The sequence below is a fragment of the Neodiprion lecontei genome, chromosome 2, assembly GCF_021901455.1.
Source record: "Neodiprion lecontei isolate iyNeoLeco1 chromosome 2, iyNeoLeco1.1, whole genome shotgun sequence".
Taxonomy (NCBI): domain Eukaryota; kingdom Metazoa; phylum Arthropoda; class Insecta; order Hymenoptera; family Diprionidae; genus Neodiprion; species Neodiprion lecontei.
In genome coordinates, this window is record NC_060261.1 from 24,813,595 (window position 1) to 24,839,595 (window position 26,001).

Sequence of the window (26,001 nt, forward strand, 5' to 3'; positions counted from 1 at the left end):
TTCGGAGTTGTGCAAAGTATCTCAGTTATGCACTTTTCGGCCCCTGAAATACGGGAAATGTGAGAATAGTAACAGGTGTCAAAAAACGACATATTTTTTTGACGATTTCCGGGAAATAAGTAACTTTCCTGAATTCCGCTACAGAAGAGCGATGCGTCGTGGAAATTTTAACCCTTTCCATGCATTTGTTTATTTAATATAAGGAAAAAGCGTGAATTTGGTCGGTCGGTAAAAGTAGGAGTACTACATGATCTTAATATTCGAATTTCGGAATTAAGTCGGGAAAAAATTATAATTCGGTTAGGGAAAATCGGGGAATTGCTGCGACTATTTTTAGTGGCCACCATGCCTGAGTATGGTAGCAGTGTCATGTGGGATACCGAATACATAAGCTTATAACAATACTACACTGATACACGTGAATGAAAAGAATGATATTCATAAATAGAGAATTGATCAAAAAATTAGATAAGCTCTGAATGAAGGAAACCCAAAATGACAAGATCCAGGAGGGAATGAAAAAAAACTGGGAGAATGGTCCCGAACCCCAAGATAATACATGACGTAATGAATATTTAATATTTATAGAATATATCACTGGAGATTAAGGCAGAATACTGGTACCCCTCTTCGATTTGCTGGTGAAAGGCGTTCTACTGATAGAGTGCAGGAAACAGAAAACTCGCATTGGATAAGCAAAGAGTGCAAAATATCAGAGAAAGCTGAAAAAAACTTGACGCAATTGTCAATAAGCTATACTGTAGATAGCATGAACTGGACAATGGCAATCCCGAGAAAAAGAAACACGCTAGTTGATATTAAAAAGAGCAATCGAATAGCCCGATAAATTTAAATGTACTTATAATCGATCATGTCACAACATTGGAAATGAAATGATTAGACTATAGGATCTATTTAGTTTTATTACAAAGTTTTTCCATGTTGAAAGCACCAAACAAAATTTATTCCTACATGTCATAAGAAAATTGCTATCCCTAGTTCAGAATTACTTTATAACTAAATGACTATGGCCCTACATTGTTGGCAAGATTATTAATTGCGTTCACCTCGAAATATCGAATTCTGATAAGTAAACCCCCGATATCATTGACCAATTATTAGTCAGCTATTGAATGCGATGAGTAGTAATTCGGGTAATAAAATGCTTGCACTGCTAATAATTGTAATCATAATTTTCATTTACTTTTCTGAGTTCTGACTAGAGTAAAAAACAATTTCAGGATTTTTGAAGAAATGAAGTTCTTTACTTAACGAAGAAATTCTAAAAAAATTTGCAATATTATACAATTTACTTATTGTCTCTGAAAATGTACAATAACTGACATATAAACTAATATTTTTTTAAATAAATGCAAGCAAACTTTAACAATTCTAAGAAAAACAAGGTCAATTTTATGTGACGAAATTTATTTTACATCAATTTTCATTATTTCAGAGCCTTATAGATTCGTTTTCAAATATTAAATCACTATCTTACCTACATACAGTAAATATGGTGATCAGTAGACTCGTTTTAAGATGAGCAACAGATGTCACTTTATTAGTTTTAAAGCAATCGGAGCTACTTGCTAGCTTCATGAATCCAGCTTTCTACATGAAAAACGGGTATCATATATTTCCTAAGAGAAATTGGCATTTAAATATCAATTTCTTTGTACAATATACTACCAGAATAATTCTGTGATCGTTAATTTCTGCTAAACACTGTTAGAAGTGGCAATTGTCATTGTGATATTGGCGTTATCAGTTATATGAGATAACAGGGGTCAAACAACAATAATGAACGTATTTTGCTGCTAGATAATCCAGCCAGTCGTTGAAAAGGTAACGGAGCATAATCATTAAACAGCTACACATGAATCAAAAAATATAATTCGTTTTGTCTAAATTGCTTTATTAAATTGTTGTATAGAGGAGAATGAGTATGTTAAAAGAAAGTTTAGCTGCCGCAAAAAAACATAATGTGTTTTTGGCGTCTCCACCAAAGAATTTAAAAAAGGAATTTGATGCTTTGTTTACGTTGGAAGCTATCGAGTTTTTGGTAGATCTGATAACAGAATTTGATGACAAAGTTGATCAACTTTACTACACGAGATTTATAAAAAAATATGAATTGAAACGGAACCCGAAAATACCAACATTCTTAGAAACTGACATTACAAACAGTGATTGGAAAGTAGCTCCAGTGGGTATGTAAAATTATAGCAAACATCTCTCACGATGAATTCAATCAGTTTTAACATCAAAATTTTTTACCACATATTTTGACAAATTATTACCATCACATTCTATAGTAACCATGGTGAAAATTTCTACTTCTACGAGTTTTTACAGAAATTGGGTCATTTCGTATTATTTCGTACAAAATTGTAAATATTCATAGGTTTTCATGAAGAATTATTAACTTTCTTTAAAAATTGCAGTAGCTTGTAGATTTTTTTGCTGAAAAAATATAATATTTCGTGAAAATTTACAAGTTTATATGAGCAACTATGCTTAAAAATAATTTTTTATGAAAACAATTTGTTGTCAAAAATTGTACGAAATGTCCCAATTTCCCGAAAAATTCGTAGAAAATTGCAGAAATCATTTTCACCAGGGAAACTTCTCTCTTTTATGGCAATATCACAATTGAATATAACTTCTTATGATAACGACTGCTTTAATTCTCATTGTGTATAAAATATGTTAATGTTAATACCAAATTAATAGGGAAAATGATTTACGTATTTAGTAATAAAATAAAATTTTTTTTACATTTTCTAAAAAAGTTGTCGTTTGCGTATAACATCCGTTTGACATTGGCTAATCCAATAGCATTTGATGATTCAGGACAGTCGCCGAGCGTACGACGATCAAATGACGATCCGCCAATCCTGTTCTGAACCATTTGAAACTACCAAATTACTAGTTTCAAACGGCTGTAATCCGCAAAGAACAAAATTCCTATGAGAAATAAAAAGCGTTTCAGTCGCAGATTTTCAGAAGTAATCACTGATATACAACTACTCTCGATCGAGGATTGCTTATTAAGAATGACAAAAAATAATCGATTTCCGATTAAATCGATTACTTTTTTCCGATTAATCGAGAATAATCGATTATTTTACGTCACAAACGGTTTTCGTTTTTTACTCCCATGAACGACGCAATACAATATCAATTTATGTGATTAAAGTATCAATCATTATCAATGTCTTACTTACTAAGTACCTGTTTGACATAATAAGTGAAAGATAAATGAACATTTTCACCTGAAATTGAAAAATATTTTGAATGAAACTATAAATTGTCAATTTTCTTTTCCGCTACGAAGGCTGCATACTGAAATTTACAAAATTTTTGTTCTAAATGCACAGATTCAGGAAAATACGAAATAATCGATTAATTGATTATTTTTTAGTGATTCAATCGAGTCGTGTTCGATCAATTTTGGGGGTTGATTAATCGATGCATGGATTATTTAAGCTTACAAATAGTGGCCATCGTTGTCGCCTATACTGTGCATGCTAGCGACTCGGATTTGAACTCGAAAATGGTTTATGAAACTATATTCACGCATTAAACCGAATGAAAAAGATCTCCATAAATTATGAAACTATTCGTGGAAGACTACTTTAGTGAAAAATACAATTGTTCTACCATATACAGGGCGTTCTCTAATATTTATTCGAAAATAATCGTAGTCTTTTGTAAGTTGTGTGTTTTATCTGCTCTAATACGGACAGTCGATCAATCTCGTCTGTGCTGATAAATACCACTAACAAATATTTAAAAGTATATTAATGTAGTACTCGCTCTTTCTTCAGGCTATTAGATACAAGAATTCTTGGAGATCCATAATAATAACACTTTTACATCATCAATTACTGAAGAGCACGTTTATGCGAATGATACGACAAGCAACATTATAATTGTTAATCGATAATTATTTTTATAAAAACAATAACATTGTAGTTTGTTTGGCTAAAAAGTATTCTCTTTTTATGGGTGAAGCACCGAAATTGATGCTTTATACCTCCATCTATGGAGGGCAGTTTCACGCCCTTAAAGTGTTTTATGGCCGATAAAAAAATACGTATTGCTTCGTTTTAGATGCACCACACATGTATGATCTTGATTAAAATCAAAGAGATCGACCTGGTATACCTTCCCTGTTAGAACAGCGGCACCAATCAGCGAAAAGTACATACACACATTGGCCATACTGTCTAGATATACTCTATGGATGCCTATGCGCGTACCTATCGGAATAGTTCTGACTTTTCACACTGATTGTAAGTGAGAAATCCCCTGCCATGCGAGTTTCCAGGCCTGTGTATAAGACCGTGGTAATTACTGATTTCGTTTTTGCGACTCACGCTGCAAGATCGCACAACTCTCACTCATCGGAAATTTCCCGCTCTCCGCACTTGTAATACAACATATACTTTCATTATCTTGGAGTATATGAAATTCAAAAACAATTAACTAATTGATGAACGAATATTGTGATTTGATCCAATGCGTGGTTGCTTGAACCGAAAAATTATTCGAAGTAATCGTATTGATAGTTGAAAAATTTGGTCATTTGATTTACTGACTTTTTCTCAGTGTGAAAATCGTGAGAAAGCGAACATATAGGGTGATTTATTCGTTGCTGATCACGAGTGCTACTCCCTCAGCCATTGCGTTGTATCGTAGTGTCCGCAGAAGCTGCTCTTTCTCATCCAGGTCTCGCGTTCAGTAACGAATAAATGAATCTGTACATTGGTGAAATATTTTATGATTTTTATTGAGAAATTTCATGCTGTATGGGCTATTTCAGTCGATCTACCAATTATCATAACCGCATGCATAGCGGCAAAGGATAAGTAATCCATCTGACGGAGACATTGTACATATAATAATGATGTTCGTTGTTTATCTAATGGTAATGGCGGATGAATGTGGATTATATTAAACGTCCGCTATTTAATATTCTGATAAATTTTCTAGGTAGACGACTGCAAAACCGGCATTTAGACCTTGGCGATGTCAGTCCATCAAATTTGGATCATTTTACTAAAGCACTCGGCTGCAATGTGGAGGGCATACAAGTAGATTTTGATGATGGCCATTGTCCAACATGGAGAAATCAAATAGTAGGCTTGTACAACGTGTATAAGGCGGTTCGAAATGAACTGTCCAATGTTCTTCCAATTTGGAAAGCGCCGATTCTTATGCTGCGGCCAAGAGCGTGGAACATGTTAGAGCACAACGTCACTGTGAATGGGAAAGAGGTCCCTGGACCTCTTCTAGATTTTGTTTTACTCACATTTCACAACGCAAATATATTGCGATACTGTGAAAGCGGTCCATATTTTTATTTATCCAAACTGGAGGGTGCTAGTGAAGCGAAACTCTGGGACGATATTTTCACATGGACAGAGTCGAGGCTTGACATGCCTCACGGGACAATAAAAGCTTGCGTTCTGATTGAGAATATTTTGAGCGCATTTGAAATGGATCAAATATTGTTCAACTTGAAAGATCACTCATTGGGACTAAATTGCGGAATATGGGATTACGCGGCATCGATAATAAACAAATTTGGCAACAACAAGTCTTTCATCTTACCTGATAGAAACAAATACGTTAACATGAATCGTCACTTTCTCAAGTGTTACATGGAGCTTGTGGTCAAAACTTGTCACAGACGAGGTGCGCATGCAACTGGCGGTATGGCGGCTTTGTTATTGCCAACAGAAGATGATCCAGATGAGTTTCACAGAGTCGTGGAAACAGTAGTAAATGGAAAACTTGCAGAAATTCAAATGGGCGTGGATGGTTTCATGGTGTTTGATTCCGGGCTTGTCCCCTACATAAATAATCTATGGAAAAATTACGGAGGGCCAAGTTATAATCAGATAAAGTATCCTGGTACACCAAATGACATTTCGGAAGCTGACTTGCTTAGACTGCCAACCGGAGGCGTAACAGTAGACGGGTTGAAGCACAACATATCGATAACCATTTTATTCATCTTTTATTGGTTGCAAGGTGTGGGCCATTTTGCATATAAAGGCGCTGTGGAAGACTCCGCGACAGCAGAGATTTCAAGATCGCAGATTTGGCAGTGGATAAGACACGGGGCGAAGTTTGAGGACGGAAACGGAAATTTACTAACGAGGGGATTAGTAGACAGTTATGCCTGTCAAATCATTGACCATTTATTGGAAGAGTATTGCTCTAATTTCCAGGAAAAAATCAATTTACATACAGCTCGCGATTTGTTTACGGAAATTGTCAACCATAGAGAGTTTCCTGATTTTATTACAACCTACTTGAATGATGCACATGTATTTCGTAGACTACATCATTCTCGCTTGTAATTTTAAACAACGTGTGCTTTTTTGCTCATTTTTTTTTTTTCAAGATGATATGCACATTTGGGTGTTTTGTTTCAAATGACATTTTTCTACTTTGATCTGAAAATCTTATCGTACGTAGCAGAAAAAGAATCCCCCTGGAACGATAGTACTAAATTTAATTTTAAGAGACTACTTTCAGAATTCAAAATTTTCCCATTTAAGAAGGGACTTCGCCGAAATTTTTATTATACAGAGTTTTTCGTTATTGAACTGACCGAAAAAGATGTAATCGAGAATTCCTTCCTACAAGATGCAACTTGAGATACCATATGACCTGAAAAAAAAATTTCAATCCTCTGTAATCAAAGTATAGGTATGCGAAAGCACTTATTGGTATAAGATTTCCTGCACACCGCTGCCAAAAATTATTACGCACAAACTTTCATCGTAAAAGATTGAAATGTTTTCCGGTACATATGCTACCGTTACCAAAATCTAGTAAGAAGCAGTTTTTGATTATATTTTTTCTAGTCATTTCAAAAGCGAGAACATCGTTTTCGTCAAAATTTCACCGAAATCCTCTCCTTAAATAACAGAGAAGATGTTACTTTTTCTCAATTGTAACAACTGAGCTATATTTATTAATGCAGACGTGATTCTCAAAGCATTTTTTAGCGAATTCAGCCTCCAACAAATTTGTCATTTAAACTTTTTTGTGAAGATAGTAGTTTAGATATAAAAAACGATTGAAGGTTAACTTTTACGTGAAATTGACTTTCGAACCAAAACTTAATTTAAATGTTTGAGTTATGGGTTTCGCTTTGACTTTATCAAATGTTTCCAGGATTAAGTCCGTATTATTTAATGATACTGAGTACCAAAAAATTTAGGATTATAGTAATTAATCCGACCCAACAAGACGAATCGTTGTATTCATTGCGAGGTTCATGTTAAATTTTACCGAGATTTATTGGAATTTCAAGCCGAATAGCCACAGTCTCACGACACTTTTAAATACAGCTCCACTCATCATATGTCTAACCAAATTTTTATATTACATTATAATTATTGGGAATAATCAACATTTTTTTATTGCGATACATGTATAGCCTATTTTAATAAACAAATTTGTTAAGGAATAACCTGAAATCTCTCTTGATTTTGGTATAGCAATATGTACACAATCATAATATTGGAAAATGACCTCATGACGTCAGAGCCTAGTTGTCCGCGCCATTTTATCACCAAATAACCTAAGTTTTTAATGTTAATGGAGGCAAATCGTAATTCTTGGAGTTTCAAATTACTCATGCCACATTGCAAAGTCACAATCCCAATAGCATTTCTTTGAGATATGTCTCCTGAACTAATGCACGCACATCAAGAGCTAATGGATACTCAAATGAAACTATCATTATCCGAATGAATCTTTCAGGAGTCGCAAATATTATAATGATCCGAAGACGTAATGCGTCTCCGTATACGGTAATTTCATATAGGCAGACTGCAAACTTGCCGAAAATAACCTCAAAGTCCGCCTCAAAGTAAAATAAATAAATAACAAATCTGTACGCTATTTACTCGGCCCTAGCTGGACAAACCGCACTTTCTGACAATAGCATGCAATCATTTTACAACAAAGTCCAAATCGCTTCAAAGTTGCAAGACAAAATTGTCCCGATTCTCCAATGCTTAAAAGTTACCCTTAGGGGATGAGAGTTTATTTACGAATAAAATTTTACTTAATATATAATTTTTTCAAAATTTTTGTCGGGTGCGTCGTAGTTAAAAAAAAAAAAAAATTAAATGTCTAAAAAGATTTTTTTTTTTGAGGTCATATTCATTGTACAATTACGAAAATTTTTGTACACGTATCAAACTCTATTTGTCGTTACATATGATAACAGATAACAGGTTCTGTCAGTCATTGACCTCGTGTCACCTTGAATTATTTGTACCAAAATTGCAAAGTGATAAAAAAAAAGACAAATAAAACCTTTTCTTTTTTGAGGTTATAAATTTTCTTTCGCGTTGGTAATTTTTTTTTTTTTTTACACATGCACTATAGTGATATCTACAACGTATTAAAATTTCAGCCAGATCGGTTAGGTCATTCAAAAGATATGAATTTTTTTTTGATTCTTCGAAAATAAATTCACACCTCTTTAGGGTAAATTTTTAAGAGTTGAAACTTGGCAAATCGTAATATTTTATCGTTGCAACTACTAAAACAAAAATAACACAATCCGTACTGGGGCATCCCACCCATACTTATCCTCCTATAGCCTTTATCTTTAGTTATTTGGAATTCATCACCATCTACATTTGTATATTGACGCGTAATGGCAACTGGACACAATCGCATTAAATAAACAAGCGGCTCAAAACGAATCGATTAAACGTGTCACTGCTATGGCAGTCGTGCTAAAACATTTTCCGGTAATATTAATTGCTAAATCATCCGAAATTGCAGGATATGACTTTCACGATATTATACCACTCGTTCCGTTTTCAATCGACATAGCAATTGCCTTTATTCTCAGGATTTTGATATATATATTATATGCCGGAATTTCGGTTTTAAATCCTTACTTTTCATTCGGCCCGGCCGGGCCGCTATTTTCCATGTCGTTGTCACGTGTATTTTTTTCTGTCAAGATAGTTGCTGACTTCGTCCCATTTCACAGCCGATAAAATTCTTTGACTCGAAATGTACTCATTCAGAAGAATGTTACTACAAAAAATTAGGTTAACGATGAAAAGCAGTCTACGAATTTATTGGGAATATAAAGTCCTTGAGAAAGAAAGAGACTTCAATTTTTTTTTAAATCATTTCATGCACATTTCAATGCATGTTTCAGAAATATGCAAATTCCAAGAATACTGTTCGACTTTGAATACTGTACAATATTTGGACTTTTTATTTCATGAAGCTGAAGTAAAGATTCGCATTGCATGGGCATGCTTTTGAAGATCAAATAAATATATCATTTTATACCGATTTCTTTTGAAAATTTGCATTGTGTCTTTACAGCGAATTCGAATTACAGATCTATACGGATTTAGAAAATGGACGTATAAAATATTTCCGATTTTGGAGGTCCGTAATGATTTTGTCTTTGTAAATGGCTTAGAAATATCTATTTCCTTGAAATTTGTATGTTTCCGTTTAACCCTTTCAGTCACAGTGGGATGCTCAACCTCCTACCTAAAAAATTTCCAATGTCCCTGCCTTATCACAGTTTATTTACCACTTCAAACGATCTTTGTTACTTCGTATAACCCCAAAAAGTCCAAAAACCCCCGAGTGACAAATTTCGGGCGGAATCATCGAATTTCGATAGTTTGTTCGATTTTACATCCGCCGTCTTGGATTTAAAAATTATAAAATTCAGCCATCAGATTCCTGGTCAGTGACCCCAAAAACCGAGTGACATAATTCAGGCCAAAAGATTGAGTTGAAAAATGTGTGACTGAAAGTGTTAAATGTATTGAAACGTTCAGATAACAATGGACATTATTTTTCGAAAAGTGTGTCCAATTTCTCACTATTGTTTATTAATTCATTCTTGGTCTTCACTTTCGATGATAGAACAGCACAAAAAAATACCGACGTAAATAAAAAATAGTGAGAGTTCAAATAACTGAATTTCGGGTGGAATTTCCCATGCATATATAATATGAATCATTATTTTAAAATTCTTCTTCCGCAGGATGTTGTTTGGTGTCTTGGTGTCTCGGTGTAAGTTTGAGGTTAGTTTGCTATAAACGCGAGGTGCGAAAAAACACGGTGCTACTCACAGAACGAATTGTTTGAAACACCCAAAAAAGTGTTTTCGCGTGAAATCTTGATCGAGTTAGGGCTAATCTTTGTTTGGCAAAAAAGCGAATCATGAGAAATTTTACAGTAATCCGTGAATTGTTACGCTAGTTGAACGTTACGATATTGACAAAAGAAATCGGCGATTTCTATACGCAATTTATAAGACAAAAGTGATTCGAATAAATTACAACGTTATAGATTTGATGAAAGTTTACCTCACTTTCCACTTGGATTGCTTCCCATTATTGGATGACAAAATTGTCACGATGAAAATTGTTTTTACCGCCTCTTATTCCTCGGATATCTTTATGCTATTTCACTCTGGAAAGAGAAAAGAAATATAGTAGGAGGGATAATGACCCGGTGTTATGGTTGTCTAGAATTATGCAGAAGCAAGCACAACGTAGCCACCACAAAAACAAGGAAGTGACAGCAAGTTATAAATTTATGAGCTCTCTATCTGCGTGGCACGTATCGTCCACTTTTTTGCTTTATCGTACAACTTATCAGAAGTTGTACACATGTCGATATCACGGAATAGCTAATTACCAGTACCATGATTATCCAGTACCTAAACAAAAATCGATTCACAATGGATCCTTTTCATATGATTTTGGAATTAAATGGAATGAAAAGTATCATCTATGACATCTCTAAACACTGTTTGTTCTATACCAAATCGTGTCCAAATTGAACAGCATGAAGTTCACAAATTTGGCTTTGTTCTTCTTTACCAAATGTGAATACTGTAATTACTTTTTGGAAAAAATACACAATCATTATTGAAACATTTTATCGTAAACACATAGTGAAACATCTCAGTACCTATATAGATTCGCCTATGTTTATAATTGAAGAAATGCAATCTATTCCCGAGGAGCAAGTATCAGTTCAACAATTTTAATTACGATTTCCTCAGCATGAAATAGCAGTTATTGGATAAAATACTCAAATTACACAAAAGAATCATTCGATGTATAAACTTCTTTCCAGAGTTTGTGGAGAGGCAAAAACATTCTATTATCTTCATTGCAACTATCCTAGCAATTAAATTGCTGATACTAGACATTTTTTTTTTGACGAGTCACAATCAAATAGAGTACAAATGGAATATTTTAAAAACTAGTAAAGTAAAGATGAAAATGCTTCGTTTTTTTGCAATGAGCAGGACCACATGATGACTTTTATAGGTCAATGCGTTTGCTTGGTATAGTTTTTACAATGTATAGGAATCGAATTTACGTTGACTTTTTGAATTGATCCAGTTCTTTTTTCGGAATTCAGGGTGTAAGTAACGCTATGTTAACGTAATATTACATGTTTTGTTATATTGCACAATGAAGCAGGCATTATTTTACGTTTAGATGTGTTTGTCTGTCAATAAGATGTACCGATTGAAAGGTATCTTCTAATTAGCAAATAAATAATAATTATTCGCCCTAATTATTCTTGACAATTACCTACAATAAGTACAAAGAGTATTGGAAAATGTCCTCATCGCGCTAGAGCTTGGTTGTCCGTGCCATTCTATTACCACATAGCCTAAGTTTTTAATTTTAATAGAGGCAAATCGTAATTATTGAAGTTTCAAATTACTCATGTCGAATAAATTAATGAAACGTTACCAATTATAGACCTGTCACATACCATCCATACGCGAAAAAACACGGTCAACGGTCAGTTGTCAGCCTGGTTGCATTAGTTTGATTTTTTTCTACCAGATGACGCATTGTGAAGTGACGACACGAATATCTAAACATTTAAAATAATTATGAATTTGCTACACATTTACTGTACAAAAGAGTTGTCAAATTACAAAATTAGGTTGCAAATCTACAAATTCGGTGGAGTGACGTAAATGACTATTTATCTTAAATTTATATTTAAATATTTATATATTGATCAAATTATTATATTCGTAACTTACGGAGATTTCTTTAAACGTACAAAAATATGAAGTACGGAAATTACCAACAGAAGCGTAACTATCAATGCCTCATTCCAAATTGTTTCAGAGTGGTTGAAATTCTGTTAGATTTATTCGATTTCGACGCAACGGTGCTCAATTTTTTTAAAAAGCTAATTCCCGTCAAAGTCTCTAAAATGGATTCATTTTTCTAAAGTTGACTCGTCAAAATAGGATTTGTCATGTGTTAATCGTAAAATAAAATATTTAACGATACAATGACGAAAGAAACGCACTTCAGTGAATTTGTAGGAAATGAGCCATCGTGAAGTGAAATTGAACAAATGTACTAAATTTTCAATCATTTTGAAGCAATTTCAAACGAAGCATAGATATTTGATTCTCTGTATAGTTCCATTATTGATCGATTTCGTGGTTTTGAACAGATCTTATTAGCTTACGAACATAATATAATCTTTTAAATTAAACGAAATGAACGAGTGTATCTATAGTAATAGAATTAATCAAAAAAACTATCTAACTTAAGTCAAAGAACCTCCTTAAACCCTTATTTATTATATTGAAATTTTCCATTGACTGTTTTTTTTTCGACGTATCGATACAGCGGCTATAGATGATTAAAATCGATTGAAAATTCGGAACGCGCGCGCTTCAACTATTCTCGCGTAACGGTTTTGAGAACGTTATATAGTCTCGTTGCCTTGCACCAAAATTGGATACTGATTGTTGCTTCCTGGCGTTGAGACAGAGGCTCTGACAATGAGGTAATTGAAATTGTTACAGACGACAAGGAAATTGGTAACCGATGACGCGCTCTTTTGACCCGTTCGCTATACAATTGGAGGAATAAGAGGAGGCTAAATTGTACAAGTAACGCTCGTGAGATAAGCGAAAAACATTCACAATCAGCGCGTTTGAATATGCATTCTTCAGACTCGTGGAAGATGAGGTTATATTGTTTTTTGTATAGATGTTGCATGTATACTGATAACAAGATTCTTGACCTCATATATTTAATTGTGAAGAAAAATCAAGGATATGTTGGTCAAAAGTGTACGCAGAACATTTTCCTGACGTTACATGTATAGGTACTGTATTAGCGAATCAGCCAACCTTTAAATTGGAGATTATAGAATTGTGAGCAAAAAAGTGAAGCCGAGTATTCAGCCTGTTTTCTCGCGTTCTCCCACGATTGATGGCAATTGAACGAAGCTCTAAGGCGAATCACGGATAGGCGAGGTGGGGGAATATTACTCTTGAACGGTCGCAAGACTGGACGTATACTTATTGTTAGTTGACAGTCTTCCGCATCACAGGCAAGTTTATTCTATTCCGCAGAGATTCGGAGATTTCGAATATTGCAATCGACGCCGATACGAGGCGGGCTAATCGGAAGTTACTGCTATTTAAATCGAGTCGCATATCGGTCAAATTTGGAAGTGATACCTATTTGATTGAAAGACAACGGAAGATACACGGAGAAAAATGACAAAACGAGTGTTGACAGATCGCGGTTAAGCATGTGATTTTGTTTATAAAAACGTTGTACTAGTGGTCAAAGGACATCGATAGTCGAGTTCTATTTCAAGGGTATTAATTTGGTTTTTCAATCAAAAATACGACCAACTCACACATGCGAAGGTTCTTCGGTATATTCAAAGGTAAATACACTTTTGTTTGACCCTTTCACGCATATATTTTTCCTTAAATGCGATTCACTTGAAATTTTGTATCATGGGCTTTTGGGGTCGCTGTATGGAGGATAGAGGTAAGGAGAACTATGTCCGTGTATAGAAAGTGTCCATAAAGTAAAGTACATATGAGATGGCGTTGCTGTAGCAGAAGGGACACATTTAAAAGAAAGCGCCAAAAATTGTTAGAGCAGGATAGAATTAAACGGAGATAGATAGGTATACACTTTGTGAAGGCGCTGTTTTCAAAACACTTATTAAATGACATTTTCAAGTTCCAATTAAATAAAGTTATTTGTTCCATTTACTAAATCTATCGTCATGAAATTTTGAAATTCAGGATTGGGTATCAATAATGTCTTGTGGCAAGTTTTTAGGTTATATTGAGTATATTTCCATTTCACTACGTTAGCAGTTGATCATTGCATTTAGGGCACTTTTATCAACCAATCTAGTCATTACATCTACTTCTATATATTGCTACTTTCCTTTGACATACTTTACTTCACCGATAAAGGCCAAGTTCAAGTTGAACCCTTATTGTTTATCAGCACCATTCTGGTGACTTATTGAACCACTATTTGCTACGTTGTGGCGGACAGTTTTCCAGTTGAAAATCCATATGACATTGTCTTCCTCTCCTGTACCCTCCATAAGTCGCTGATTACGAATATGAACTCGAAAGTCGAAAATTCAAAGTGGCCGATCCAATATGGCGGATAAACAAAAACAACAAGATGAAAATTTTTTTGGTGTGTTTGTGTAAAAATCGGCATTTGAATTTCCATGGTGTATTAGCAGGAAATGCTTTTCTTCGTGGAAAAGTAAAAATCTCGAATATTTGTTTACATGTGCTATTTTTGCAATAAATAAATTTTGTATTTTTTTTTAGACTTAGAAATATTTCTGGATCATGTAAAGCCAAAAAACTAGGCGGTTGTTACCAAAAAATATTCAGATAAATAAAAGGCTGCAAAAAAACGTGGGGCGCTGGCATCCCAGCGTGAATTGAAAGATTAATTATATACGTGTAGTTACGTTTAATCAGCTTCGGTAAATAGAATTCACTGGTAAATTTGACTATAAATAGGATTCCATCCCCGCCCGCTGGTATAATAAATATATTAGAACAAAAGTTTGCAAGTTTTCCCAGTTTTATTTGAATCGCGAGATTGGATGTACAAAATACACAGTGATTTTTAATAAGTAACAGTTCTGTACTTATCAACTGAATGTTATGCCGTAATTTTCACTCGTAAGGAGTATCATAAAATATATGTAGATTGAGTATTTATCGATTTACTTACAATACTCATAAACAATGAAGATCTCTTTAAAATTATAGATTCAGCAAGAACGGGAATTATAAACAAAAACTTGGATATCGTTGGTTCATTTCAAATCTTTTAAAAATTGTTAAAAATATGTGAAATCCTCAAATTTAACTCTACGATGGCTCATTTCATTCAAATATCGTCTTCATACAGTGAAATGCTATTTTTTTGACATATTGACATTGTTGAATATTTAACTTCACAACATTGCACCGATATTTATTATGATCAATAAATGGTAATATTTTATTGACTATTGGAGAAGAAAAAACTGATCCAGTAGCTTTATTGAAAATGATCTTCTGTATAAAATGCGCCATAAGCCAAAATCGAACCAATCTACTAGATTTTCAGCTATGAATTGAAGCGATTTGAAATGAAGTATCGATGTCTAAGTTTTTGTTTATAATTCTAGTATTTATTGTTCTTGTATTTCAAAGGAAATCTTCGTAGTTTATGAATATAATAATTTGATAGATATTCAATGCACAACTATATCATAATAAAATTACAGCAAAGTATCGATTTTTAATCAGTCAACCTCCTTCAGATGCTCTGGCATAGAAAAAGTAGTTTTAGTACTAAAACGTGTATTATATTCACATATTTTTGCCTGTAGCTAGATTTCGTCTTCTACCATTAATGAACGTTCCGTGACCAAGCGTCATATCAACCATTATTTAAGATAAAAACCGAAGCTTGAGTCGTTTACATTGACCGCGTATAAGTATAATGACTTACAATTAGCTATAAACACGAACTACATACAGGTATTCAGTTTATTACAGTTATTGCTGCAATGGAATATATTGAAAGCTATATCGGAATATTGTGTACGTTTTTACTTGAAGTCGTCATTTTATGCGAACGATAAATTTATATACGAACCAGAAATTCTCTTCACCGGGTTTGCCATTTACACGTAAATTCTACATATTACGTACGTATAGTATCGATCTCAGTATAGAAAGAAAAAGGGTGAATTTGCTCGGTCAGTAAAGGTAGGAGTATTACACGACCCTAAGATAAAAGCCGCATCTTTGCAGTTTACTTTTATACAAAGAGAAGTTCAAGTCTCACAAAAAACACACTTCATAATGTACGGTTTCAAGGGAGAAAGATGATGCTGATGTGAGTCGGCTCGTGGAGTGTACCATTGTTGATATTTTGCAAGCGACGTTTGATCTTACACGGGGAACAGGTATTTTGGATATGAGTAGCTAATTAGATGTATTCAAAGACGTGAATAAAGAAATCAAAGACGTTTAAATTCTTTTTATAAATGTTTCGCGAGTTTGTCTTTCCTTCCTTCTTAGCTTCTACACGTATGTTTTGTGGTTTACTCTCAGCGAAAAGTTTTCTGGCGGCTACAAAATTGACGAATTTGAATCGATATAATATTCTTTATAATTCTGGTTCGGATCATGAATTATTTTGATCACAAACATTTTAGCAAGAGTGAGAGTAAATGAATAAGTGCGGACGTTAAGGTTAACGAAAAAAACAAATTGTTTCTCAAGTCTTTGAATTCTTCTTTGATCTTTCTCTAAGCTGCTCATACCTAAATTACGCGTTTCCTATCTTAAATCAGACTCGTTTCTAAAATATTCACCTGAGGTGATTAAAATTGATCACCCTGTATATTACAATTATAACTCGAGAGTAAATAGTACATGCTGATCAAAAAGTTGCGTCATTTGCAATTATAACACGCCTCGTGTGATGAATGTGCAGGTATGTCTATACTACTTTGAAAAATCCCGTAATACCTTTTATGAAATGTGACAACTTATTGAAAAATTTTGAAAATTTAGATCAATTTCACTGTGATGTTCGACCGGGAAATTTCGTTACGTTATGTGTAATTAGTTGATTGCTCAAGAAACCTAAAGAATTCTACTTTAAATTTCAATTTCATACATAATGCTTATTTCAATCAATTGAACTAGTTTTGCGAGCATCATTTTTTCTCACGGTCAGTCGTAGCCTCAGATCCACTGAAACGAGACTGAGTTTACCGTTTTTACTTAGCGTTGAAACTAGCTCAATCTTTTTTTACTTGGCATGATAAAAGTCAAGCTACAATTTACTGGGTAGAAAAATGACAAACGTTAGAATAAATAAACCGACGGCCAATAAATAAAGATCCATTTCTCAGTCAATTTGTGTCCCGTGGAATCACGCGATTAACTTTTGCCGAGGAAGTATTTTAGCACTTTGAACAATAACGGAGATATTGTCGTGGGAATTCTAAAATGGGACACCTTGTGTGTAATTATTATGCATTTTTTTGGATGATGCACTGGTTTATACCTTACATGTGTCGGCATTAACGTCGCGATCACCATATAAGTTTGCATAATAGACGTAAATGTGTTCGTCTTCAACTGTTTTCCTCTCGTATATCCAGGTATTGTATATCTAGGCAGGTAGTGCCGGCTAGAGTGAAATCGTCTTCATTTATTACGTGTCCAACTGTGTAAGCTGTATATAATATTCATTCGGTGCACTGTCTGTGTTAACTAATACATAATGCGATTATACTATTGGTCAAAATGTGTTTCTTTGAAATCAAACAAATTTATTCATTTCAATCATTATTCGTTTACATAACAATGGGCAGATGTGAAATCGCCCGTGAAAATTTGGATCGATTCGATAGGATTTCATTCATATGACGTGAATTATTTATATTGATCAACAAACCTGTCTGCTGCTACAGTCTCCAGACAAACAGATCACACTCAAAAAGCAAAATAGTCAAACGACGAAACGAGTGTCTTAAATTAATGACTGAAAAAATTTTCTTCCTCTGTAAAGAGTTATGCATAACAACTATATAAAAAATATAACAGAAAACGACAGACCGAGCATGATACTAAATTCGGATGAAAAGTTTTTTTGCCATGCTAGTCCGTGGAGGTAAATGAGGTAATTGACTTTTCAATTCAGGTAATCGTCATTAATGTGATAGCGAAAAACTCGATGCTTTTTGCTTTGTCACGTTTCACTGGAGACAGTGCGGATAAGACAATTATAGGAATGGCCATTACACGAAGGAACAGGATTATTTAAGTCAAGTGATATTCATTTGATTCAATACTTACTTAAATTATCAAAATATTTTTTTGCCCTACGTATGCGTAATATGGGATTTTACCCGTTTTGCGGGTGTAAAACCCCGTTTTGCACACTGGTATGTGTAAGATGAAAACAGATCGAAATTCTCCGAATCGTTGTCTCTCGCACTCATAGTTGTGGTTAGGTTGATTCTCAGAATTGTTATTCAGTTTATTGCCAGGAGAATTATTATTTTTTTATATTTAATAAAAATTTAATATCATTGTTACGTGTTCGTCCGGGGGGGAGGAGGGGCGAATTCAGTTAATTTGTTTGTTGAGTTAAAACCTTTCTGTGGTAAAACTAGAAATTTATATTATCATTACCTCTAATAAATATGAATAAACATATTATTTCACAATGTTTGTACAATGTCTTCTAATTTTACGGCTCGTAGGGCAAAAAATATTGTTTGCATCACGAGCGTAAGAATTTACACCTTCGTGCGATCTCGCCGAGCACTCGGGGTATAAAACCGTGTTTTACGCTCTAGATACGAAAACTACTATTGTCGAACGAAATACTTGTGGAACCATAATATAGAACAGAATAAAGTTTTTGAATGATCATGCTGACCATCAATTTAGTTACGATAACACGGTGTGAGTTCCTTGAGATAATGTGAATTTTTCATCAAGAAAATGTGTGATTGATATGACTAAAAATTTGATTGAACGCACCTCAATCGTTTTGTTGAAAAAATATGAAATTGTTGTATCAAAACTAATTAAACTTGTTCTAATTCATGTTTTGTTGAGTCAAGAGTTCAATGATTGAGCAGGTAATTAAATTTGTTGCTTCAAAAATCTTTTGCATTAACTGAACATTAGGTATATTTAAGCGCACAAAACGTATTCTTCGAATGAAATCATTTACAATTCTGTAGGCGCAAAATTTTGTAGGATTTACTCGATATTTAATGGGTGAAAACCGAAAACTTATTGTTGCATATGTCAAAATATAAATTGAACATGTTCACTTTTTATTCATTTGTAGTCGATATCAATTTTGAGGACTCGAAACTAGGTATTATGCGTTCTTCGTTTATAATAAGTCTGATGATAAATTTATCTTATATTATCTGTGTCTGACTTCCTAACCGACTACCCGGTTTTATAAGTATCTCTGAAACTCTTTCCGTAGCAAAAGAGTTCACTGCCTAGTGGCCGTTTACAGTACTAGTATACTGATGTTTACGTTGAATGTATTCTATACTTGTTTCAAACTATGTGGTGTTTCTTTTACCTCGTAAACAAATTAGTGCAACTGATTCAACTATTTACGCCAAACAAGCTCCCGTTAGATCAACAAAGTATAGTATTCAATCAATGTAAATTTTTTATTGGCTAGATTTATGTACTTATTTTATTTGAAATATCTAATTGTTTCTGTCAACGAACATGCGACTTGGAGGAACAATATATAAACTTGAAATGAAATGATATTTAGTGGACTCAATTTCGGGAATACATCAAGAGATTCACTCGAATCAATACTTCACTCAATTGCGGCAAGAAAGGCTTTGGTTGAATCAAGGAACTCGCTTGACTAAATCATTTTGGCAATCCAACTGAATCGCAGTTGTTGAATGAAAGTCATCGTATTTGGAACAAATAAGGGATACTAGAGTGAAGTGAATGAATTTAATTCAACAATTTCGATTCAGTTATGTTTGACGAAATGATTTAGTCAAGCGAATTCCTTGGTTCAAGAATTCCTTTTCCTCGATGTAGAGATTCTCAAATGACTCGGCACTACAATCCATTTCTTCTCGCTGAAATTTCGCGAGAAATGTAGTATTTTGGAATTCACACAAATCCTACTGTGAACTAATTATAATGATTATTTGATCAGTTACATGGAAATAAATTGCGAATCTTTCTTACTTCTTTATACTGTTGGGATTACGTAAAACGGTAGCATGAGAATAAAATGCACTTTCCTCTTTATCGAAACACCTTTCAATCACGCGTATGGGACATTCCAGGACATTTTGACCAGTCTCGATTTTCACCTCCTCAAATTTTCAAATGATTTTAGTATAAAAGCCCCTGGTTTGGGAAATACTCATGAATTTGTTTCAAATTTTCAAAAGTTCCCCCAAAAAAAAAAAAAAAATTGTGGATTGCAACAAATCGGTCTCGATTAATTTGAAATTTTCACTCAATTTCCTAGACCTTGTAAACTAGTTTGTTTTATTGAGAGATTAAGCTCCGGATTGTAAATAATTTCAATCTCTCTAAAAACCATAAAAAAAAAACTTACTCAAAAGTGAACCGAACGTGGACAAAACCATTGAAGTTTAGAAGAAACAAGCCGTAAAAATATTATTTTTCTGATACTTTGTGGGTAATTTTTTTAAGGATTTAGAATTTTTTTTTTGTGGATATTATCGAAATATGTGCAGGTCTAATTGTGAGATCGGAAATGAAAACTACTTGAACACAAATTATCTCAGTTGGCGGACTTTGCATAAATTTCTCACTCCATGGATAGAAAATCATTTTTATTGATGCGATAAACTATCTAATTTGTAATACGATGTATAAAATCAACGGTCAAACGGTGCGATCAAAATCAACAGTAACCTCGATAGAATAGTAGTTTGCATACCAACGCCGTAAAAGGAAACTTTTATTCAGCTGAGCAAGGATCGCGAAATCCACGAAAAACGGGCAAGTTATTCGGCCGTGATGCGAACATTGTTTTTCAGTATAGCAGCCGTAAAGTATGCCACATGGTCTCGCCTCCGGCCGTAAAGTGGGAGTCAGGGTGTCAACACATGTAGCGTAACTTGCATATCTAGTGATTCTAGTAATTTAACAGAAGTTACACCACTCTCAAAGTCGGCATGCAACCAAGGCGTATTTGATTGAATTACGCGTAATGCGTAACTGATACAACCAAATAACCAATTGTGGATCAGAGTTTCTGCTATACACTCAAATGAAAATGCTATGCAGATTTGCGATTGGTTTTTGTAGCCTACGCCTCTCGGAACGTGCGCGTCATGGTAAACTAGTACTCTAAATACGAGTATGTGTGAAGCGAAATATAATATGAAATATTGTACAAAATAGGGTTGAATTTTTTTAGGTTATGTTGATCTGACGCCTTCGCCTTATGCTGAATCTCTTGATCTTGATATGCCACTATAATATATGACGTATGAAGATATATCTCCAAACGATATTGAATCTGTTAGTGTAATAAACTCATTATAAAACTAGTTTTTATGACATGCTTACTATACTAACACAAGTACATCAGTGTTTCTTCCGCCAGAAATCAGCTTTGGCGTATCGACAGTAGCGCATAGTGCGTAAAATAACTAGGCGTAAGTTGCGCGTACGCAAGTTACGCTCCATGTGCTGACACCCAGACACGTGTCTGTAAAATTATACTTTACGACCGGAAAACGCAATCATAGTGGCGTACTTTACGGCTACTATATCGAAAAGTATATTCCCTTGTTTAGGAAACCCATTATTTTTTTATTTGAATATAGTACCTACCCCGTATACCTACGTATAAAACCCTCTAGACTTTCATGAAATACCGATAAAGTTGTGATGAGTAAGCATGCCTGTTGAAAAATATCGTCTTACAATTAAATTAAAATCTATGTATTCTTACGTTGCAGGGACCTGACTGACTCATTACCTCAAGTACGATGAGATATAAAGTAAGTTTTTAATCACTTAATAACTAAGCCTACTCGATTTATTCACACATTTTCACCAGTTGTCTGGATGTAAAGACACTTTAGAGCATATAGGCATGAAGAAAGCATCCACGCTGAAAAAGTGTCCCCAAGTCAGTAAGAGAGAGGGACGTAACACTACTTGCGCTCTCTTTCTACGGCAGGAGCGTACCTATCGTAATTGAGTGCCCCGAGCATTGCATTGATGGATCTGACTGATATGAATACATATTAGTATTTAGTGGGTCAAGTTATTGGAACAAACAGTCAATAATATCAATGTTTAACATATTTTCAAATGAGACAATACAATTTATAAATGTGGAACGGGCATTTTCACGGAAAAATCTGATAGAAATGCGAGGTTTCAACGGCATGATTTTAGTAAATAAATTTAACTTATTAGACAACAATAACAATACTCCAACGTCTTTGTTAGATACATTCTGACACATTCGATAACCCTAGAAATTTTACGACCCAAGGTGTTGGATCAGTGTGTTGGATGACCGTTTGCGGTGCCGGCCGCACACCGCAGGCTCTTTTTTGTTTGGTGCTCATCCAACACCGTGGGTCATAAAGTTTCTAGGGTTATCGAACGAGTCAGAATCTATCACAGGGTGCGATCTGGAACTAGCAGCGCTGAAAAATCACTAGAAAATAGACAGAGCTACTCACAAACTGGGCAGCGCAAAAGAAATAAAAGATTGTTGACAGCACTGGGAGCTAATATCGGAACACAGCCTAAGTGTCTGTACTATACATCACAACACATGTACGAAAAATTCGATCGTGAATCGCTGAATTAAGTACCTCTTCTTTTCAAATGTGATCCTAATATAAATCGTATGGATAATTGCGAAGCACTACAATTCATTGCTATCCCTTATCATGAACTCTGCATAAACATGTAACTTCCCGTTATGAGTGCATTTTACTCATCCGTTTCATCACTCTCATGATAGCAAGGTGTACATAACGCGCATCCTATTGGTCAAGTTGCAGATTTTAGGATACCGTATTGGTACCTACCGAATTGAAGTTTCTTCGTGTAGCTAGCTACCTATTTCTCATAATTCCCCTCTTTAATACACCCTTAGAGAGTACGAAGTTACACGATGGTGGCTGATGTGTATTACTCGACATATATTTTCTACCGATGGTCTCAATTCAAAATTATATGAATTGATTAAAAGCATTGCAATTTCTTTGTACTCCAGTTGACCAGTGAAAGTTATTTGTAAAACAAGATTTGAACTCTCATTTGCATGTTAGGACAAGTGCGCAACAAAATGTATCCATCACCATCAATTTTCTTCTTACTCTGTATCTGGTACCACTTATTTCAATAAGAGAACCCCATTTCACTAACATTTAGGAATATGCCAAATTTTTGTGAGGTTATGTACACAAAGTTTTATGAAACTAAGCTTCACTGACTTAAGAGGATGCTTTCCATCGCGTTGAATGTCACTTATTCTGACGATTATCAAAGACCATGCAGAACTCGTGCGAAAATGCCACAATCAACGCAATTCTACATGCAATCCCGAACAACGATATTTAAAAACTTATCTGTTGCATGCGGGAATAAGGTCAGGAAGTGTATCTCTACGACCAGTGATGAACCAATTATAGGAATACATTTCTTGGCATTATTGTTGCGTAAGACAAACTTTTTTTTAGATGATTTTATTCGGTATTGCATGTAGAATCGCGCTGATTCCGGCAATTTGACACCAGTGATGTATAGACTTTGATAATAATCAAAATATATGTAATGTTTAATGCGGTAGGTAAAGACTGAGTATAGCATCCTCTTGAGAGTACAGTACAGTCTTCTTTACCGAAAAAAAACTTACTTTATATAGTTTGAACGGAACAAGTGGTAACTATAAGCACAATTTTACATGCAATGCCGAATATAAATATTTAAAAAATGTTTGTTTACGCAAACAATAACGATAGAAAAAGTATTCCTGTGATTGAACCATTGATCGCAGATATACCATTTCTGGCCGTAATTTTGCATGAAACATTTTTCAATATTTCTGATCGGAATTGGCTTGAATTGCGACATTCAAGGCATTTCCATTTCAGTGATGCACAGGCTCTGATAGTACTTCATATGATAAGTAAATGACTTTTTGCAACGGTGCGCGTGAAATTCGTTTTTTACGATTCGATATCGGGTTGATGCTGTTTATACAACAGTATGCGTAAAATGAAAAATCTCGGCCCAGAGGAAAAAACACGATCCAAATCGAGTAATTAAAATTATGTTACTTTCGTGGCTTTATCTTTACACCTGCCAGTGGACATAACTCAAACCACGTTGGATTTTGTTGAATATTTTAATTTTTTTTAAATCTATTATATATTCTATAAACAAACAAATAACTCCTACGTTAAAAAGTAGATGGACATTTTTTGGCATCTGCTGCCCACTTTGTGAGAGATTCTATCGTTGACATTTTGCTACAGTTTGTGCTCGAGTAGGTATTACTAAAATTCCCGAGTTCCTCAAAAATGTTGGGTTTGCCAAAAATTGCGGAGTTTTCGAAAATTTTGCTCGCGGCTATTTTCGCTTCTCCAAAAATACCGGGATTTCTAAAGCGAACAGAGATTTTCGAAAATTTCGGACTACCCGAAGTTTTTGGACTACCCGAAGTTTTCGGATTACCCGAAGTTTTCAGATTACTCGATGTTTTCGGATTACCCGAAGTTTTCGGATTACCCGAAGTTTTCGGACTACCCGAAGATTTCGGGTTTGTCAAAAAACCGGACCCGATGCAAACCCGACCCGGATCCGAGTTCGAGTACCCGAAATTTTGGGTACCCGCATACCCCTAACTGGTAATATATAATTTGCCCCCAATTTTAAGGAGGTCGTTAAACATTTCACTTGTCCAAAATAGTGGATTCGTTACAGTAGAAATTATCACAGCTGTAGTACCATTAGCTGTGATTTGTTTTTCCCTGCAGAGGTCATAACATATTTTGCTGTCCTGATGAAACGACCTTCTTGTAATTTCGAACGAGAGATCGGTATACTCGAGCACAAACTGTAGCCTACGAGTTTTTCGGGTAACCCGGAATTTCCGGGTCACTCGAGATTCTTGGGTAATGCGAAATTTTCGGGTACCCGACATGGAAGTAATCCATTTTACCCGACCCAACCCGACCCTAAGAATTTCAGTACCCGCACACCCCTATTACCAGTAGATTTGTGCGCGATAAAGCTTACCCTGATATAATTAATCAAGATTAATTGACTGTATCTGAGTTGAAACCCAGAAATATTATGATTAATTCAATGAGTCATGAGTACAAATTTGGAGGTATAACATTATGTCGTCGATTCGACGATAATATCAAAATTGGCAGATTTAACTTAGAAAACGCTTTGACAACATTTTTTTCCGGATTTTACTTGGGGCATACTAAGGATTAACGGAGTATCAGTATCACTAGCAGTATGCTGATTTTATCAATCAGGTAACTAATTGAGGCCTAACAAATTATAATTCTTTCCTTAACAATAGGTGAACGACCCGGAGAATCATGCTGGGCAAACTGAACTCACCAGACAAGCATCCAACGCATCGTGGTACGTTCGTTATTAACGAATTTACGCATTTGAATATTTTAGTCCCTGGAATTTTATTGTACCATTAATATTTGTTGTGCTGTTATTTTTACCCAATGGTGTAAAACGCCCTCACATTATTGAGTTTTGATGTTTATTTTTACACAGCAGTTCGTGAAAGATCGATTTATACATAATCGGTACATTCATTTACTTTTTTCCCAGGCAATACAATAGGAATGCAGATACGATGAAATCGAGGTCAAAAGAAGCGATACTGATTCTAGTCGCGGGGCTGTTGACTGTGGCCGTTATCGCACTCGTAGCTACGCTAATCCTGCAAATGGCCGTATTCAACAAAGAGGAATATAAAGAGATGTGCCAGAGCGAGGAATGCGTCAAAACAGGTGATCATAATAGTATATTGTGTTACAAGCGCGGAAAGTGGGTGATTTCCGATG

General features: G+C 34.7%; 2 protein-coding genes across 7 annotated transcripts in view; both read left to right on the top strand.

Moving 5' to 3' along the window:
• Positions 1–1,612: 1,612 nt before the first annotated feature.
• Positions 1,613–8,044, top strand: LOC107219788 (malate synthase). 3 transcript variants are annotated; one of them, XM_015658122.2, is made up of 3 exons: positions 1,613–1,845; positions 1,934–2,210; positions 4,999–8,044. In XM_015658122.2, exons 2-3 carry the CDS (start codon positions 1,940–1,942, stop codon positions 6,372–6,374), a joined length of 1,647 nt encoding a protein of 548 aa, XP_015513608.1. In that variant the 5' UTR covers positions 1,613–1,845; positions 1,934–1,939; the 3' UTR covers positions 6,375–8,044. The 3 variants fall into 3 exon arrangements, with proteins under 3 accessions (XP_015513608.1, XP_015513607.1, XP_046586578.1); XM_015658121.2 differs by having other exon boundaries at positions 1,613–2,210; XM_046730622.1 differs by lacking the exons at positions 1,613–1,845; positions 1,934–2,210 and adding an exon at positions 3,975–4,298 and having other exon boundaries at positions 4,999–7,648.
• Positions 8,045–13,097: 5,053 nt separating this feature from the next.
• Positions 13,098–26,001, top strand: part of LOC107219789 (endothelin-converting enzyme 1-like) — a 45,225-nt gene continuing 32,321 nt past the window's right edge. Inside the window, exons 1-4 of one of the 4 annotated variants that reach the window (XM_046730621.1) lie at positions 13,098–13,764; positions 21,892–21,933; positions 25,497–25,561; positions 25,766–25,947. In XM_046730621.1, coding sequence (XP_046586577.1) covers positions 21,922–21,933; positions 25,497–25,561; positions 25,766–25,947 — 259 coding nt within the window. In that variant the 5' untranslated portion in view covers positions 13,098–13,764; positions 21,892–21,921. Of the gene's footprint in view, positions 13,765–21,654; positions 21,709–21,891; positions 21,934–25,496; positions 25,562–25,765; positions 25,948–26,001 lie in introns of those variants that run through there. The other 3 variants (XM_015658123.2, XM_046730619.1, XM_046730620.1) reach the window with 3 other exon arrangements.

Coding starts and splice junctions, on each gene's coding strand:
- LOC107219788 (XM_015658121.2), top strand. CDS start 1,940: ATGAGTATGTTAAAAGAAAGTTTAGCTGCCGCAAAAAAACATAATGTG. Junction 2,211..4,998: donor TTGGAAAGTAGCTCCAGTGG/GTATGTAAAATT, acceptor TAAATTTTCTAG/GTAGACGACTGCAAAACCGG.